The 20,543-nt window shown below is 44.8% G+C and overlaps 1 protein-coding gene across 1 annotated transcript; it reads left to right on the forward strand.

Moving 5' to 3' along the window:
• The first annotated feature begins 324 nt into the window (after positions 1-324).
• LOC143294252 (carbohydrate sulfotransferase 11-like) lies at positions 325-20,543 on the forward strand. Its single transcript, XM_076605690.1, has 5 exons — positions 325-552; positions 8,886-9,109; positions 10,520-10,700; positions 11,203-11,371; positions 17,715-20,543. The coding sequence occupies exons 2-5, from the start codon at positions 8,973-8,975 to the stop codon at positions 18,164-18,166; spliced, it is 939 nt and encodes a 312-aa protein (XP_076461805.1). The 5' UTR covers positions 325-552; positions 8,886-8,972; the 3' UTR covers positions 18,167-20,543.

Here is a 20,543-nt window from a genome sequence, read left to right on the forward strand (position 1 = left end):
CCATCGTTGTTCAGGGATATACCACCTCAAGGCCCTGACACTGGACACAGCGGACAGGCAGAAACAGAGACTGGGGAGGAGAAGGAGAAGGAGGAGAAGAATGAGGAGAAGGAGGAGGAGAATGAGAATGGGGAGGAGAAGGAGGAGGAGAATGAGAAGGGGGAGGAGAAGGAGGAGAAGAATGAGGAGAAGGAGGAGGAGAATGAGAAGGGGGAGGAGAAGGAGGAGAAGAATGAGGAGAAGGAGGAGGAGAATGAGAATGGGGAGGAGAAGGAGGAGGAGAATGAGAAGGGGGAGGAGAAGAATGAGAAGGGGGAGGAGAAGAATGAGAAGAGGGAGGAGAAGGAGGAGAAGAATGAGAAGAGGGAGGAGAAGGAGGAGAAGATTGAGGAGGGGGAGGACGTGGCTCAGCGGTTCCGGGTGAGGGAGGACGTGTACCGGGAGGCGTGTCGGGGACGGGAGGAGAGGGAGGGTGGGCCCCCTAAGGTGGCTGGTCTGTCCTTCCCTTTCTTCTACAGCCCCGCCAACTTCAGCGTCTGCGCCGTGCCCAAGGTCAGTTGTGTGTATTGCTTGGTAGTCAGTCGTGTCCGACTACTGACCACCAGAACAGCTCTGTTTCATTTCAGTTTCAGTTTCTCAAGGAGGCGTCACTGCGTTCGGACAAATCCATATACGCTACACCACATCTGCTAGGCAGATGCTTGACAGCAGCATAACCAAACGTACTTGTCAGGCCTTGAGTGCATGCTTATATATTTGTGTACCTATCAGAGTGGATTTCGTTTTAAATGATTTTGCCAGAGAACAACACTCTCGTTGCCAAGGGTTCTTTTTGAGTGCGCTGAGTGCGTGCTGCACACGGGACCTCGGTTTATCGTCTCATCCGACTGACTAAACGCTGTTTGATTTTCCAGTCAATCTTGGGAGAAAGGGCGAGAGTAGGATTTGAACCCACACCCTCACGGACTCTATGTATTGGCAGCCGAGCGTCTTAACCATTCTGCCACCTCACCCCGTCCAGAACAGCAGAGGAGGCATCTGCTGTCCCGACTATCTGGGCTAGAATTTGATCGTAGTGGAGAGTGTCTTGCCCAAGTTAATCCTCACTCTCTCGGCCAAGAGGGTTTTAGGACAGTCGGCGTTGGGATAGTTCCCAAAGGGCCAACTAGCCCCCAAGGCTGCACCACTAAGAGTCAGTGCAATCGTGCCTCCCAATTTCAGAGTCATAATCCTTCACAAAAGACTATGCTGTAAATGACTTCCCATTGCAGGAAAGAAACCATTGGTCATACAGATCTCACTTTGCTGCTCGCCCGACTTAAAGCATGTGTCAGTCTGTGACACAAGCCGAGCGTTGGCAAAGTGTGACAGTGATGGCAGGCTCCAGGATCAGAGAATCGTTGAGAAGATCCTTGGCGACAAGCCGGGAGACTGTGGCTGTGACTATATATATATATATATATATATATATATATATATATGTATATGTGTGTGTGTGTGTGTGTGTGTGTGTGTGTGTGTGTGTGTGTGTGTGTGTGTGTGTGTGTGCGTATATACATATTTATCTGTTGAATTTTTTTTTTTTCATAATAAAGTTCCCATTGCCTTGATTTCACGTACGCTGTGTCTTTAATGGTTAATGTTAATTCGATCAATCTTAATTTCAAAAAACTCTATCATTTGCGGAGTTACGGAGTAACTCTACATTTCGAAAATTTCAGTCCATTCCTTTAAAAAAAAAAGTATACTTAGTTCCTTAAGTACACACAGCGTCAAACAACTACTATTAGTGGCAGAACATTCACATTTGCTTTGTTCTGCAACATGAAACGTGTGTCCTTCCTACCATGTGTTATGCTGCCCTTTCTATTGCCACCATATCAAGATAAAATCGTAGTGACGTCGTGCTGGTAGTCTACAACTACCCTCTAACATGTGCAGTGTACATTTGTTGGTCAGAAATAAGTACGATCCTTTCTGAACGTGTTACCCACTGCTTCCACCACTATGGTAATTTAACCGAATATATATATATATATATATATATATATATATATATATATATATATATATATATATATACAGGTCAGGTCAGGTCTCTACCTGCCACAGGTACCATGTAACCCTGTGCTACCTGTCACATGTGGGCAGATGGAGCTCGACAGCCTGGGAAGGCAGTCCATCTAAGACAAGGAAAAGTCTGAAGTAAAACCCATGAAGTACTAAGGAATGCAGGACAGTCTCGACATGCATTGACCCTGGGTCCATGGCCATGTCCCGACTTTCAGTAGCCGCGCCCCCGTGCCTCCGAGGAAGGTTTTTGAGCCAGAGGCTAGGACAAGGACAGTCTGATATAAAACCTACGACCTGAGGACCTCACTGTCACCGTCCCAGCTTGCTAGGCTATGGCAGATGAACCACGGGTGTAAAGGGTGGGGCCAGTACTGCGCACACTGCACTCCACCTAAAAATTCCATTGCGCAGGCTTGAAGGACACGTCCACGTCCGCGCCACCAACTATTCCAAGCCCTGTAGCGATGGGAAAGGGGCGAAAATGGCAGGTGGAAGATGTCACTGGAAGTCGCAGTTCCAATCCTGCATGCAGGCGGTTCAGGATATTGGTCGCCTGATTGTTGACCCGGAGGTGACAGCATCACTCGGCAGCACCCTGAACGACCAAGCAGCCTTTTCTAGGGACAGCACTGCTTGCTCCACACGGAGAGAGGCCTAGAAAAGGTGGTCCAAACAAATGCTCATCTCCATACCCCCCAGTTGGCTAGCCGCGGTCAACGGGCATCTCCAAACGCGGTCGAACAACAATAGAGAAGAAAAGGCCGGCACCTGCCTCACAATTAGGTGCAAAAGGACTAAAGGTAGCATGCTGGAACATCCGAACCATGCGTGACTCTGCAGACAGCAACCACCCAGAAAGGCGTTCCGCTCTAGTCGCACACGAACTTCAGAGACTGAACATTGACATTGCTGCCGTCAGCGAAGTCCGCTTTGCAGGGGAAGGCAGCCTCCAGGAACACGGCGCTGGGTACACCCTCTACTGGTCAGGCAAGCCAGAGACCGAGAGACGCCTTTATGGCGTAGGCTTTATGGTCAGGAGCACCATTGCCTCCAAGCTTGAAAACCTGCCAACAGGACACTCAGACCGAATTATGTCCATGCGCCTCCCACTACGGAACAAACAGCATGCCACTCTGTTCAGCGTGTACGCTCCAACCCTCCAAGCGGACCCCACAGAAAAGGTCAAGTTTTACACTGATCTGCGCAACCTCGTTCAGAACACCCCTGCTGACGACAAGGTCATCATCCTTGGCGACTTCAATGCCAGAGTTGGCCAAGATTCAGAAGCCTGGAAAGGAGTCCTTGGCAAGCATGGCGTTGGTAATTGCAACGACAATGGGCGCCTTCTTCTCGAGTTCTGTGCAGAGCAGCAGTTTACCATCACCAAAACCATTTTCCAGCAGAAGGACAGCCTGAAGACAACGTGGATGCATCCTCGGTCCAAACATTGGCACCTCATTGATTACATCCTGATGCGCCAGAGAGACGTACGAGACGTCCTACACACCCGAGTGATGCCCAGCGCGGAGTGTCATACTGACCACCGCCTCGTCCGCAGCAAGCTCAGGCTCCACTTCAAGCCCAAACCAAAGAAAGGAGGCGCTCCTAGGAAGAAATTCCAGGTCGGCAACTTTCAGTCAGCTGAAGTGAAAGCTGAATTCCAGGCGAAGCTTCAGGACAAACTTGAAGACCCCAGTTGCCCCACAGACCCCTCTCCAGAAGCACTATGGGCACAGCTGAAATCAGCCATCCTGCAGTCCTCTGAAGAAGTCCTAGGGTTCTCGTCGAAAAAGAACAAGGACTGGTTTGACGAAAACAACCAGGAGATCCAAGAATTGCTGGCGAAGAAGAGATCAGCCCACCAGGCTCACCTGGCACAACCGTCTTGTCCGGTGAAGAAAGCAACCTTCCGGCTCATATGCAGCAACCTCCAGCGCAAGCTTCGTGAGATTCAAAATGGGTGGTGGACCAACCTGGCAGAGAGGGCTCAGCTTTGTGCAGACACTGGTGACTACCGGGGCTTATACGAAGCCTTGAAGGCGGTGTACGGTCCCTCATACCAGGTCCAGAGTCCTTTGCGCAGCGCAGACGCCCAGGCGCTCTTCACAGACAAGACGTCGATCCTGAACAGGTGGTCGGAACATTTCCAGGCCCTCTTCAGCGCCAGCCGCACGGTTCAAGACTCGGCAATTCTCCGCATCCCACAACAGCCAGTGAAATTACAACTGGACGAGCTACCAACCCTAGAAGAGACTGTCAAGGCCATTGAACAGCTGAAATGTGGCAAGGCAGCAGGGGTTGACGGAATTCCGCCGGAGGCGTGGAAGAATGGAGGCCCAGCACTACACTCCAAACTCCACAAACTCTTTGTCTGCTGCTGGGAGCAAGGCAAACTACCACAGGACCTCCGTGACGCGGTCATCATCACCCTGTATAAAAGCAAGGGAGAAAAGTCGGACTGCTCCAACTACAGGGGGATAACTCTGCTCTCCATCGCAGGCAAGATCCTCGCCAGAGTCCTCCTAAATCGGCTGGTGCCTACTATCGCCGAAGAACATCTCCCAGAGAGTCAGTGTGGCTTTAGAGCCAACAGAGGCACCACTGACATGGTCTTCGTTCTCAGACAGCTACAAGAAAAATGTCGGGAACAGAACAAAGGACTGTATGCGACATTCGTCGATCTCACGAAAGCTTTCGACACCATGAGCAGAAAAGGTCTGTGGGAGATCATGAAACGTCTAGGATGCCCCCCAAAAATCCTCAGCATGGTCATCCAACTACATGAGGAACAGCGTGGACAGGTCAGACACAGCAACGACCTTTCGGAGCCCTTCCCAATTGGAAATGGAGTGAAACAAGGTTGTGTCCTCGCGCCGACCCTCTTCACGATCTTCTTCAGCATGATGCTCCAACAGGCCACTGAAGATCTTGGCGACGACGACGGTATCTTCATCAGATACCGCACTGATGGCAGCCTATTCAACCTGAGGCGGCTACAGGCCCACACCAAGACACTGGAGCAACTCATCAGAGAGCTTCTGTTTGCCGACGATGCTGCCCTCGTCGCCCATACAGAAGCGGCCCTGCAGCGTATAACGTCCTGCTTCGCAGAGGCTGCGCAGCTCTTCGGCCTAGAAGTCAGTCTGAAAAAGACGGAAGTTCTCCACCAGCCTGCCCCACGGGAAGAATTCCACGCTCCTCACATCAACATCGGTGAGACAGAGCTGAAGTCGGTCCACCAGTTCAGCTACCTAGGCTGCACCATCTCGTCTGACGCCAAGATCGACAAGGAGATCGACAACAGACTTGCAAAGGCAAACAGCGCATTCGGCAGGCTGTACAAGAGAGTGTGGAACAACAAACACCTGAAGAAAGACACAAAGATCAGCGTGTACAGAGCTGTTGTACTGCCCACCCTGTTGTATGGCTCCGAAACCTGGGTCACCTACCGGCACCACATACGACTGCTTGAACGCTTTCACCAGCGCTGCCTTCGCACCATCCTCAGCATCCACTGGAGTGACTACATCACAAATGTCGAGGTCCTGGAGCAGGCAAAGACTATCAGCATCGAGGCAGTGCTGCTAAAGACCCAGCTACGTTGGGCAGGGCACGTGTCCAGGATGGAGGACCACCGCCTGCCCAAGATCGTGCTGTATGGCGAACTGTCCACTGGCCACCGTGACAGAGGAGCACCCAAGAAGAGATACAAAGACTCCTTGAAGAAAGCTCTCGGTGCCTGTCACATTGACCATCGCCAGTGGTCCGCAGTAGCCGCTGATTGAGAGACCTGGCGACGCACCATCCACCAAGCTGTCTCCTCCTTCGAAAACAACCGCAGGGCCAGCCTTGAGGACAAACGCAGAAGGAGGAAGAACCACGACGCTGCAGCCGCGAACCCAGTCCAGACTTTCCCTTGCAACCGCTGCGGCCGACTCTGCTTTTCCCGCATTGGCCTTGTCAGCCATGAGCGTGCCTGCATCAGACGTGGACAACGCCCTTCCTAGATCTTCGTCAGCGAAGCCAGGCCATGATGATGATGATATATATATATATATATATATATATATATATATATATATATATATATATATATATATATATATTATTGTCAGTATCAGTATCAGTAGCTCAAGGAGGCGTCACTGCGTTCGGTCAAATCCATATACGCTACACCACATCTGCCAAGCAGATGCCTGACCAACAGCATAAGCCAACGCGCTTAGTCAGGCCTTGAGGAAAAATTAATTAATTAATTAATTAATTAAAATTAAAAAATAACAATAAATAAAATAAAATAAATAAAGTAAAAATTATTGTCACCAACTCGGCGGCGGGCTGTGGAGGTTACAGATAAATGGCAGGGATTTCCTGCCGGTGTTTTGCAGCAGGGTAAAATAGAAAAGGTGAATGAAAATGAGCGAGATGAAATAGAACACTGATATCCCGAAGCTCTATTTGTCTCCTTATCTTCAGTCAATATCTGTGGTTTCGCGTGTGTTTTGTGTCTGTGGCTCGTTCTCTTATTTCACAGATTGACATATGCTGACATTGGGCCAACAGTAAAGTGACAACTGTATGACAAATGGTTTCCCCATTGCAATGGGAAGTCATTTACAGCTTAGTCTTTTGTGAAGGACTATGACACTCAAACTAGAGGCAAGATTGCACTGGCTCTTAGTGCTGCAGCCTTGGGGGCTAGTTGGCCTTTTGGGAACCATCCCAGTGCCGACTGTCATAAAACCCTCTCGGCCGAGAGAGCAGGGATGTAACTTGGGCAAGACATTCTCCATTATACTAAAATTCTGGCCGAGACAGTTGTACCTGTATTTCTTTTTCTGTATGTCTCTTCCTCCTCCTCCTCCCTCTCTCTCTCTCTCTCTCTCTCTCTCTCCCAGCCCCCTCTTTCTGTCTCACCACTCTTGGTTTAGACTTTTACTTCCATTCTTTTCAAATGATAAGTATAAACTTTGATTTCTACTTTCTGGGTCACGAGTGTGTTTTTACACACAAGGTGAGTCTATGTAATAACACGGTGTTTCAGGTGTCTGTGTGTCCACAGTTTATTCTATATAACATCCGCAACATTTTATTGGGTGGTTCCCGGTTCGTCGCCGGAAGATTTGCATTGATTTAAAGGCGGCGTGACTTTTCATTTCGTGTCCACGTAAAAAAAATATAAATATAAAAAAAATCTGGATAGAACACACAGACTGACAGAAACCAAACCATCAGTGAGATAGGTACTGAATCGACAGATTGACAATATCAGTCCAAAGCAGCCATCATGCCTCAAATGTCTTGCTACTGTCAGAATCATGCATTCAATCGATAATTCGTGATAATAAATTCTTGAAAGGAAGCGAAGGAGATGGCAACATTTCAGAAAAAAGATTTGTGCATAATCTTCGTCACTTATTGGATAATGTCTCCGAACGACAACCAAAAAAATCGAAAAAAATCAAAAATCAAATCTGAATTACAGGTCAGTGTCAAGTCTCACGTCGCACTACGAATGCACGTGTTAATATTTCAAGTATTCTTCTGTTGTTGTTTTTTGTTTTTGTTTTTGGTTTGGTTTTGTGTTGTTGTTTTGTTGTTGGATTTTTTTTGTTTTTTGTTGTTGCTGTTTTTTGTTTTGTTTTTTGTTCGGTGGGCGGGGGGGTGTCCTTTGTTTTTCTTTTTTTTTCTTTTTTGTCTCTTTTTGCGTGTTGCCATAATCTGTAGAATAGTAAAGCACACAAGCTGGACTGTAACCCTTCAGTCTGTGAATCAATTTATCCTTATCAACTGGAAAGATTTGTTCCCCTTCCCAAGACCCACGGAGCACCGAACAGCATTATCTTAAGTAAGGGAACGAACCAAGAGGTTGTTAACCCCTTAACTCCTGCTGACAAGTACGTTTGTCAGTGAATGGCTGTCACCTGATGACTGCCACAGCTTACAGGTCAGGAAGGGCTGTCACCTGGTGACTGCCAGAGCTTGTAGGTCAGGGAGGGCTGTCACCTGATGACTGCCACAGCTTACAGGTCAGGAAGGGCTGTCACCTGGTGACTGCCAGAGCTTGTAGGTCAGGGAGGGGTGTCACCTGATGACTGCCACAGCTTGCAGGTCAGTGAAGGGCTGTCACGTGGTGACTGCCAGAGCTTGTAGGTCAGGGAGGGGTGTCACCTGATGACTGCCACAGCTTGCAGGTCAGTGAAGGGCTGTCACGTGGTGACTGCCAGAGCTTGTAGGTCAGGGAGGGGTGTCACCTGATGACTGCCACAGCTTGCAGGTCAGTGAAGGGCTGTCACGCGGTGACTGCCAGAGCTTGTAGGTCAGGGAGGGGTGTCACCTGATGACTGCCACAGCTTGCAGGTCAGTGAAGGGCTGTCACGTGGTGACTGCCAGAGCTTGCAGGTCAGGGAGGGGTGTCAGTCACCATTATACGAGTATATTAGGACTTCTTTCTCCTGGGCTTTTGTTTTTCTTTAATGAATTCAACACTTATCCTTGTACAAAGAGCAGTGACTGCACTTTGATTCCATGACACACTGATGTCCATGCATCAAAGCTCAGCACTAAAGTGGTTAAACTCAGCTCCATCATCATCTCGTTCTTGTTCTGCTTATTTTTTCTTCTTCTTTTTTCCTTTTTTTTTTCTTCTTTTTTCTTTCATTTTCATAGATGTGGTGTAGCGCGTATGGGTTAGTGCTTACTTTGACACTGAAACGGAAACTGGAACAGAAAATCTTGTAGCCCTTCCTTTTTTTCTTTTCTTTTTTTCTTGTTTTTGTTCTTCTTCTTCTTCTTCTTCTTCTTCTTCCCAGGTAGGGGTGACTTTTTGGAAGAGGATCTTCTTCTTCCTGCACGACAAAACTCCGAAGAAGAAAGGCTCTGCGGCAGTGAAGTCCCCCATGGATCTGGACAGGACGTACGTGCACTTCGGAGCGGGTTTGGGGCCCGGGGTGCGTGTGCCCCCGACAGACCCGGCTCTCCTCTCTGCCTGGAGAATCATGTTCACCAGAGACCCTTGGGCACGGTTATGGAGTGCGTAAGTATACATGATGTAATTATATGGATGATGGGGTTGGGTATGATTGATATATATATATATATATATATATATATATATATATATATATATCATGTTTAGTTATCTATTTTCTATTAATCTATTAATTTCTGTTTCTTTGTTTGTTTATCTATATATATAAATAATCTGTGGACGTGGTTGAGGGGGGAGTGGGTATGATACATATATTTTGTTTATTTATTCATTCATTCATTTATTTATTTATTTTATTTTATTTCTGTTTCTTTTTTTTGTTTATTTATGTCATAAATCGTCTGTAGACGTGGATGAGTGGGAGATATGATGTATATATCATGTTTATTCACTTAGTCATTCATTTAGTTATCTATTCATTCATTTATTTATTCATTTGTTTCTTTGCTTGTTTATTTATATAATAAATCATCTATGGAGGTGGATCGGGGTGGGGGTGGGCGGGTAAAGGCGGGAGTGTTTGTCTGTGCGTGGGTGCATATTGGTGTAGGGGCACACATAAGTCCGTGTGTATGTGTGTGTGTGTGTGAGAGAGAGAGAGAAAAAAAAGAGAGAGAGAGAGAGAGAGAGAGACTGACAGAGACAGCGAGAGAGTCAAGAGCATGAACACCCCCCCCCCGCCCCCTCAACCCCTCCCCACCCCCCAGACAAACCAAACAATCTTCCAACACTAAAGTTTTGCAACGTGATTGTCCATAAATGAAGAAACAGACAGACTTAGAATTGTGTATGAATGAAGGTGAAAAAACAACAACAACAAAAAAAACAAAAAACAAAGAAAAACATAGATAAGTTTTGTACACTTAATTGTATGACTTGTACATTTTCCTTCAATATTATTGTAACAAGCCCAAAATCAGTGAGTGAAAAGTCGTATTTATTCCATAAACGCTATCGATTTATTTGGCATTGTGTGATTTATATACAAAATAAAACGGTGGTCGACCCAAGAAAGTCCGGGTACAAAAAAAAAAAAAAAAAAAAAGAGAGAGTCAAGACAAGACAAGACAAGACAAATAGTTTACTGAACTGGGCATTTGCCCATGTCAAAGGGACAGTGGGGTAGGGATGAAAATCAGACGAAAGAAAACAGCGTATATTGCATGCCAAGGGTTTTGAATTTCATTATCCATCCATGTAGCACGATCTTAACTGGAATGCCTTATTTATGTAGATTGCGACTTTCATTGTGTATTTCACGTTTGACAGAGACAGAGAGAGAGAGAGAGAGAGAGAGAGAGAGAGAGAGAGAGAGAGAGAGAGAGAACAGACAGACAGAGAGAAAGGGACACAGACAGAGAATGGGGAGGAGAGGTGATGGAGACGCACAAGCGTACACGCACACACACACATTATTGTCACCCTCACCCTTTTTCTCTGTTCCATGCCTTTCAGATACGTGGACAAGTTCGTGTTGCCAGATTCGTGGATGGACTTGGGCAGATCCATTGTGAGAATGCGATACCGCTTGTCGGTCCAAGAAGCCTTATCCTTGAGGAAACAGTCGGCGCTGGAGAGACGTGTAGCTGACAGCGAAAATTCCCCTCTGGCTTTTCATGTTAAGGACAAGATGAAGGTGTGTGTGTGTGTGTGTGTGTGTGTGTGTGTTACCCGTTTTTGTTAAGTGCTTTAAGCCTTATTTGGAGCATAGGCGCTATAATCATGATCAACATTATTGGCATTGTTATCATCATTATTATTATTATTATTATTATTATTATCATCTTCTTCTTCTTCTTTACTCTCTTAATCCTATTTCTCTACCTCCTCCTCCTTCCTCTCCTCCTCGTCGTCTTCGTCTTCAAATCTCTTCGTCGTCATCTTTTTTTTTTCCATCTCTTCCGTGTCCTCTTCTTAGTGTTGGCTGTCATGGCCTGATTTGTGCGTTGTGTTTTATGTGAAGTTCAGGCATCGGTTGGTGGTGGTGGTGTGGTGGTGGTGGTTTTGTTGTTGTTGTTGTTGTTTGTTTGTTGTTCAGCAGATGTGGTTTGAAGCGTATATGGATCAGTCCGCACACTTTGACATCTCCTTGAAACTGAAACTGTTTCTCCTTCCTCCTCCCTCCCTCCTTCCTGCAGTGCCCAGATGACATCACCTTCTCGGAGTTCCTGCGGTTCGTGTTGTCGAACAACAACGCCCACTGGAGGCCTGTGAGTGAGGTGTGTGACCCCTGTGCCCTCCGGCCTCACTTCCTGGGCAAGATGGAGACCTTCGGTCCGGACTCGGCTTTCATCTTCAATACGACAGGTGCGAGAACCTCGAGAAGATGAGTCATGTATGTAGTGAACCCGGGCGCACCTCTGTGTGTGTGTGTGTGTGTGTGTGTGTGTGTGTGTGTGTGTGTGTGTGTGTGTGTGTGTGTGTGTGTGTGTGTGTGTGTGTGTGTGTGTGTGAAGAACTGGGGTATAAGGAGAGGGGGAAGGGTTTGGGTTTTGATGATGGTGCTGCTAGTTTAGGGAGGGTGGGGGATGGGGAGCGGTGGTGATGCTCGCATCTACGACCGTTCGTGTGTTGGGATGGACTGCGGGGCGGCGAGGGCATCAGTCAGTCTGTTATGTCTGGTGTGTGTGTGTGTGTGTGTGTGTGTGTGTGTGTGTGTGTGTGTGTGTGTGTGTGTGTGTGTGTGTGTGTGTGTGTGTGTGTGAGTGTGAGTGTATGTGTGAGTGTGAGTGTATGTGTCAAAGTCAAAGTCAACATTTTTATTTCAAGATGGTCATTGAATAAGCAACGACTGCTTTTTTTTCTTTTCTTTTTTTTACATCAAGCCATCTGAAAGAGAGAGAGAGAGAGAGAGAGAGAGAGAAAGTCGGGAGATACATAGATCAAAACACACAAAAGTACTAGAAATATAGTTACGAATCGTGCGAAAATGAAATACACATTAGCATTTACAACACATTTACAACACATCCCGTTTCGCATACACATACACCCTCTTCAACAAGCAAACCGCCACCAAAGGCATATTCAAAGCGTTTCACAAATCATGAATTTGGTAACTAATAGATATAGATTTGTATTATTGTTCATCTTTTGGCCAGTTAATAAGATGATTTTTCATATTTTTCTTAAACACATTTTTATTCGTTATATCTTTTAAAACGAGTGGAAGGTTATTCCATAAATTTCCGCCAGAGTATAGGAAACTGGATCTATAAAGGGTGTTTCTAGGTCTAGGTATACATTACATTTGGTTGTGTCTGCGGTCATTAGTTTTAAATTTTCTGCAATCTTTTGGGAAGCATTTCCATATATCACATTATGCATGCAAACAGCCTTGTTGAAGAACAGCCTGTTATGGAAAGATAATACATTACGTAGTAATTTTTAATGCTCTTTTATACTTACGATGAATTAAATTTAAGTTTGCATTGCTGCAGTTATCCCATGAAGTTGATGCATAATCGATAATCGATGATTGGCAGAACATGAGCACAGAAAAAAAGCTTTCGTGAATGAACATCAAGGATCTTTTTTTTATTTTTGCTAACTGACGTATTTAGCTGGAGAGACGTTTTCCTAAGTGGGTTATATGATCAGTCCAAGAGAGATCTTTGTCAATAAAGACACCCAAAATATTATGTGATTCTACCTGTTCAATTCTGTTTACTCCTAGGAAAAGTGGTTTGAATATGTGTTTCATCCTTTGTCTTTTTTGTCGTGCTGCTACATACACACATTTAGTTTAGTTTTCTGTGTGTTTAAGGACATATGATTTAATTGTGTCCAATCACTAAGTCTCTGAATGTTGTCTTGAAGATCATCTGTGAGTTTACAGGCATCTGAATTGCGAACATTTCACATTTGCATGTCATAGAATAAGGCAAGTCATTAACACAAACAAAAAATAATATTGGCCCTAAGATGGATCCCTGTGGTACTCCATGTTTGTATTGATTTAAATTTTGTGGTTTGAATATTTACTGCTACTGTTTCCTGTCCGAAAGAAAAAACTCCATAAGATGAGTAAAATCTTATGTTAAATTATACACTTCTAATTTACGAATTAACAACTGATGACTGATTACATCAAAGGCTTTTTCAAAATGATATAAAAAGAAGACATGTGAATTTATTTTCATTAATGTCATGAAAAATACTGTCAGTAAGTTGTATGAGAGCAGTGTGGCAAGAATGGTTTTCACGTGTGTGTGTGTGTGTGTGTGTGTGTGTGTGTGTGTGTGTGTGTGTGTGAGTGAGTGAGTGAGAGTGTGTGTGTGTGTGTGTGTGTGTGTGTGTGTGTGTGTGTGTGTGTGTGAATAGAACAGACCAGAATGATTTTGATGCCATGAAACCCTAAGGTTTATAAGACACAAGAACATAGGTATGTAAATGAAAAAAAATCAACGTCATAGATTGGAACAGAATTCATAGACAAATTTTCCTGATCTTGTTTATATATAGACATCATCTGTCAGCATCAAATTACTCGGAATACTTCCCGTGTCGTATGAATTCTGAATATCTTTTATGAATTGTTCCCTTTAGGCTTTATACTTAACACAATGATCAAGAAGATGAATTTCGTTTTCCAATACGTTACAATCGCTACACAATCTGTCTTCTCGTGGAATGTTTAGATATCTACCCTTTTCAATTTTTAGGTAGTTTGCGTTTATTCTAAGCTTTGTTTATGCTTGTCAGGTTTCAGTTTTGTACTCTGCTACAATCTTATTGTAAATTTCAAGTTTGGATGGCTTTTCTCTTTTATCTTCCCAGATATAATTTTTCTTTTCTTTTCTCTCTCTCTCTCTCTCTCTCTCTCTCTCTCTTTCTTTTTTTTTTTTATAGATAACACATATTTTAGTGTCTGTACGCTGAATGTGAATTGTTTTTTCCTAATGTGATAAGGCCTATGATTTCGAGTATATTTCTAACAAATAAGCATGAGGAAGTTGTATTTTCTTGTTCCTACATGAATTCATATATTCTTCTGTTGATGAAAGAAGTTTCTGGTAACTAATCCGATATGTAATGATTTGACATATCATTTCTAAACTTATTGGAAATCTGCCCAGTTCACCAAACACAGGAAGCACCATAGATTTTTTTTTTTTTTTTTTTTTTTTTTTTTTACTCCAAGTATTTGCTTACAGAGTTCAGTGTGTAATTTTTCATGTGGAAACTTATTCGATAAGCAGTCGTAAACACAAGCACCAATTCGAAAGAATCATCCGGTTTGACCTCGTGGTATGGTAACCATTCTTCCGCCTCATAAATCGATATTGGCGTTTCAAAGCTTATATATTGTACTTACATTGGTGTTAATAATTGTGAATGTTCTTTGAAAGTATGAAAAGCTTCGTTTGCTTGTTTTGTTAGTAGGTGTTCCTGTGCTCGTATCAGACTTCCACGTTTGTGGAATATAACTCCAATTTCTCTTTGTATTAGATCTTCCCCACAGTAAAAATTATATATTGGTGTTTTTGGCGTCAGTTTTGTAAAGATTACAATGTCGTTTTTTATCTTCTTAATCACAAACTATTGCAGTATGTGTTCAAATTATATAATTATCATTTTTTGTTGTAATCCAGTACGTGTTAAAGATAGAATAATCAGATCGTCAGCATAAAGTAAACATGGGAAAGCCAATGTTCATCTTCTTATTGGCCAGGGCTTCAAAGGGAGATACTCTGGTTGAGGAATGTGGGGTGCCTCGATACTGACGTAAGAAAGTAGGAAGCTGGGCTTTCCAGTTGAGGTTTGCAGCTGAATGTGCTCGAACATGTTTATTCGTTGTCCTCATGAACCGTTCCACTTCACCATTTGCTTCGGGCCAGAAAGGGGTCATTTTGCGGTGTTGGAAACCAAAACTTTGAGCAAACTCTGCAAAATCATCTCCATTGAATGGAGGTCCATTATCAGTCTTGACTTCTTTGGGAATTCCTTGCCTGGAAAAATGGTGTTAATTTGGGAAGAACTGTGTCGGAAGACAAAGAAGATATAATTTCAACTCTAGGTAATGGCTGTACTCACCGATGGCAACCATAACAGTCACCTGAAGGAAAAGGACCTGAGAAATCTAGTTTGGGGGGAAGATGAGGAGGATTGACTGGTTCACGTTATGTCACACCTGTATGTGCAGCTTGACACGGAATACATGAGCTGATAGTGACCTCAACAAGTCGATCAATACCAGGAAACCAGACCTTTTCCCAAATAATTTGTTTTGTCTTGACAATACCCTGATGTCCTTTGTCACAACTCATGACGTTCTCATTTTTCGTCCCTGACTAAATATTTGAAGGGGTTTCCATAACGTGCTACGGTGAATGTTTTGCGTAACGAGATGTTTTGGGTTGGTTTGTGTGTGTGTGTGTGACGTTTTCTGTTTGGAGGTGTGACGTGTTTTTTGGAGAATAATGAGGACCAAGTGAACTGAGGATGAACGGGGAATGCGTGGACAACGTGTGGCGCTGCTGATTGTCGTGTTTATTCTGTATGTGTGAGAAACGGAAACTCCTCCATCCACCTTGAACATATCTGAATGGAAAATTGAAGGCGTGGATTTCTGGTTACAGTGAATCTGCTGGCTTGTGCATATGAGCCTGTTCAGCGGTTAGTTCGTTGTTGCTTCTAGTTCTTCAGTCGTCAGGGGTTTTTTTTGTTTGTTTGTTTCTGTTGTTGTTGTTTGTTTGTTTGTTTGTTTTTGTTGTTGCTGTTGTTGTTGTTTTGTTTTTTGTTTTTTGTTGTTGTTTTTTTGTTTTGGGGTTGTTGGGTTTTTTGGTTGTTGTTTTGTTTTTTTTTGTTTGTTTGTTTGTTGTTGTTGTTTTTGGGGGGGTTGCCGTCTGTGATGATCGATTGGGCTGTTTTCGGAGGGACGTCTGTCTGTGCACGTCAGTTTTGTTGAGCAGCTGGTCGTTGAGGTGCTTGTCAATCGCGTGGAACGTTTCAACTGGTGGATGTGTTTCGTGCTGTGGATCGCGTTATGGCTGGTGGGTTTGGGAGAGGACTGGTTGATTTGACCCTTCACACACACACACACACACACACACACACACACACACACACACACACACACACATTGTGGAAAACACACACACTGTGGCAAACACACACACTGTCAAACATACACACTCACACACGTACGCGCGCATGGTTGTGTATGTGCATTTCCTCGATTGTATGGGTGCGCCCCGGGTTCACCTGGAGGGAATTGTTGTCGCCTGTGCTTCTTTGCCTGTGTACAAGATAATATATTTTATATTAAGTATGATAGTAAGTCGTGTCCGATTATGGCCATCAGAACAGCAGAGAAGGCAACTGCTGTCCCGACTGTCTGGAGTGGAGAGTGTCTTGCCCAAATTACATCTCCACACACTCGGTCAAGTTTGAGTCACAGCCCTTCAGAAAAAAACAACTAAGCTGTTAAGTGTTGAGCACACAAAAGATCATGGGGAATGATAAACTGTTGTCAGACCTGGTATTATTTTAGGAAGCAAACGTTTACTTCATTTATTTTTCTTTGTTGAATATAGCTCAGAAGACCACACAGGGCCATATCAGGGGTAAACATCTGTATCTATCGATCCCGTAGAACCAGAAAAAAAATCGCCTGAAAAAGAAAACTTGGCGAAAATACAGTCAAATGTAAAAAAAAATAACATAAACAGGCGATTAAGACTGTTTATGTGTCTGCCCTGATCGCTGTGATATTAAACTTTACCAGCCGGCGCGACAAGGGTCCTTAAATTTTATGTCCAAATCAGTACAAGGGAAGTCGTTGGGGTGTGGGTTCGCGGGTATGGGGATTGGGTTTACGTGTGTGTGCGTGTGTGTGTGCGCGCGCGCGCGCGCACTCGTACAGTAGGAATGCAAGCCAGTGTCAATGTTTTTTTGGGGGGGTTTAATGTGTGTGCGTGCGTGTGGTGTGAGTGTGTGTGAGTGAGTGTGTGTGCGTGCACGCGCGCGAGTGTGTATTTGTGTGTGTGCAGGTGCATGCATGTCCACACACTGGTTTGTTCATGTACACTCTCTCTCTCTCTCTCTCTCTCTCTCTCTCTCTCTCTCGTAGAGTCACTCGACCTTTCCTGTAAATCTTTATTGTCTTACCTATTCATAACCTATCTGTGCATGTATGGATGGATGGATGTTTATATTCTCTACGAGTCTGTATATATGTATGTTTGAATGTATGCTTCTAGGTATGTCTGCATTGTGTGTGTCTGTGTATGTGTGTGAAGGGGGGTGGCTGAGGTAGTTTCCAAGGCAGGCCTACATTTTGGTGTGTGTATATGGTAACACTGATGTAATATTCATGTTGTGTATAAAACCGTGTGCTTTGTACAGCACCGAGATCAGGTTTCTGGACAATGTGCTAAATAACTATCCAGTATCCTTTATTATTGTCATTATTATTATTATTGTCATCGTCGTCGTCGTCCGTCGTCAGAATCATCATCATCATTCTTGTCGTCATCATCCTCATCACCATCATTATTATTACCATTATTATCATTATTGTTGTTTTGTTGTTGCTATTGTTATCCTCAATATTACTATCATCATTATCATCACTATCATTACTAATTATAAGTAGTAGAATTAGCATTATCATCATCATCATAATCATCATATTCTCGCCCCTCAGGGTTAAGCGACGTGCTCAAACTGCAGCTGACCCACTCCACGCACGTGCTGGACGAGCTCCAGCAGCTGACTGCCTACCACTTCCAGCACGTGCAGCGGAAGGGCTTCAGCGCGTGCCTGGACTACCTGGGCGTGGCCAGGAGGCTGTGGAGAGCCTTCCAGCTCAACGGCTACATCCCCACGGACCTCGCCTTCCCGGAACCCTTCCTGGAGTCACCACTGCGCAAAGCCACGCGCCAGGAGGCCGAGAGTCACGTGATGGAGCGGGTCAGGGCGGCTCACTCCGCCAGCCCTCTGGGTCATCAGGAGTGGTCGGCCTTGAAAAGGCGCCACCTGGTGGAGGTCTACCGGAGCGTCCCGCGGGAGCTGCTGCTTCGGGTGCAGCAGAGGTTCTCGATGGATTTCCAGCTCTTCCGGTACGACGAGCAGCCCTCGGATCTTTTTGGGGAGTGAGGAGAACTGTCTGATGTTTGAGGGGTTCGGGAAGGGGGGGGGAGGGGCATGGCAGGGGGCGGAAATGGAGGGGGCCGGGTGTTCAACAACTGTCCGATAATTCAGGGCAGAGTAGCGAAAGTCTGATGTTTATGGGAAATTACTAGCTCACTCACGCACGCGCGCGTGCGTAAACACACACACACACACACACACACACGCACACACACACACACACACACACACACACACACACACTGTGGCAAACACACACACTGTGGCAAACACACACACTGTCAAACATACACACTCACACACGTACGCGCGCATGGTTGTGTATGTGCATTTCCTCGATTGTATGGGTGCGCCCCGGGTTCACTTAGAGGGGCCCATTTTCGTTACGCATCTTTCCCTTCACTGTGTGCTGTATGTAATGTATTTACTTGCTTGTTTATTTTGTCTGATAACTTGGTTTAATCTTGCTGTCAATTTTTACACACACCGAGGACAGGCTGTCAAGTCCTGATCTGCGCGTTGGGTGAATCATCGGGTGTGGGTCGCATGAGCGAACATATAGCAGTACTAAGTTTGCTTATCGTTAAGAATGTTCCAAACTCCAGGGTAAAACCCAAATACTTAGGAACATGCTTAACTCTAAGCAAACTTAGCGCTGCAAAGATCGTCTCATGCAAGCGTGTCCTGCTCCTTTCTTTATTCAGCAAATGTAGCTCATAAGGTCTGTCCGCGCGCTCTGACACCTTGAAATTGATGCTAAATAAACGAGATCTGTAGGTAGCGCACATTATTTTCATATCTTTTTTCTTTTTATCGGGTATGGTTCGCTGTATTTTCTACACAAGAAAACGAACTATAGGTGGATGTATATGAGAGAGGTTGCAAGCTCCAGTGAAGGTTACGTCGGAAGGCAATGCGGATCTTAATGGAGCACCAGGAGAATTCTTTGTTCCCGTCAATTGAATGGACATATGACAAAGGGAGGCCTACCCAAACGAGGATCTTTGAATCTCTATCACGAAACAGACTTTCAGCGACCATGTCCGTGCTTCAGTAGAGAAACCGGTCTTGCAGGAAGAGATTAGTTGAAAGCACACACACACACACACACACACACACACACACACACACACACAACACAACACAACACAACACACACACACACACACACACACACACACACACACAGAACACAACACACACACACACACACACACACACACACACACACACACGAGATTTGCTGAAAGGTTTCATGGAGCGCCACTCAGGCCTCGCTTTGAGAGTGACAGAAAACCAGATCTGTCCCTGCTGTGGAGTTCAAACAAAAAGTGGATCATTTTTTATAGATCGATACAGAGCTGCAGAGGAAAGAAAATTTCCTTCCCTTCAGGAATCTGGAAACGGGTGTTACCACTTCACAGAAACTTGGGACGATTCTTGTCAGTTCGTCAAGTTGATTAGCTCTAAAAGGAGAGAACGAGTCCTCCCCCCGCTCCCCTTGCCGCACCCCTCACCCCACCCCCGCCACCCCCCGTGCCGTGAATGCTGCAGAGCGGTTTGTACCACAGGTCTTCATAAGAGTCTCATAAAGGACGCTGCACCCCAAGTGTTGACTTCACGAGTTACCACCTGGTGGTCTGATCTGCAAGAAATGAGCTCATCCCAGATGAGGCCTGTAAACCTATCCCTGGTCTAGCCATCTTAGTGAAATTTGGTTCCGAACTGAGAATCAGAATTGACCTATAGTGACTGATCACAATGCAGCCATCACGATCATAGTCTGTCGATTCGTCCAGTTTCTTGGATCACAGCTAAGTCCACTTCCGTTCTTGTTCAGATAACCAATGAATGCAATTTCTCCACGTTAATTAACAGTTTAGTCCACATTCGAATGTTTCATATTCGCGGGTCTGTTTGAACCTTTCCTGGATTTGACGAAAGTTCGTTTAAACTGATTCTGTTTTATTCAACTGGTTCTGTTTTCACACTACTACTACTACTACTACTACTACTGCTGCTGCTGCTTCTACTTTACTGCAGCCATTTGGAGAGACTTCATGCGTATGTCCAGTGTGTTTCCTAGAATTCACCAAAAACATTAAATCAAGATTTTCCCCTTAGGATGTTCTCTTTCCCCCTACTGACTCTGACCTACAACATGTGCTCATATTTTAGTAACACTTTTTCTGGCAGTTTTTTTATGTGTTTACATACCCTTCATATATAGCCATGACTAACATGAATTAACAAGCAGTCGGAGTCGAGTGTGGCTGTTTCTGAAAGTCGTGATTCACATGAATATAGAGAAAAAAAATGTATAAGTAAACATCAAATATGTAAAAAGTAGGAAAGCTCACCCTCTCATGTAAGCCTTTGTCTA

The sequence above is a fragment of the Babylonia areolata genome, chromosome 19 (assembly GCF_041734735.1).
Source record: "Babylonia areolata isolate BAREFJ2019XMU chromosome 19, ASM4173473v1, whole genome shotgun sequence".
Lineage (NCBI taxonomy): Eukaryota > Metazoa > Mollusca > Gastropoda > Neogastropoda > Buccinidae > Babylonia > Babylonia areolata.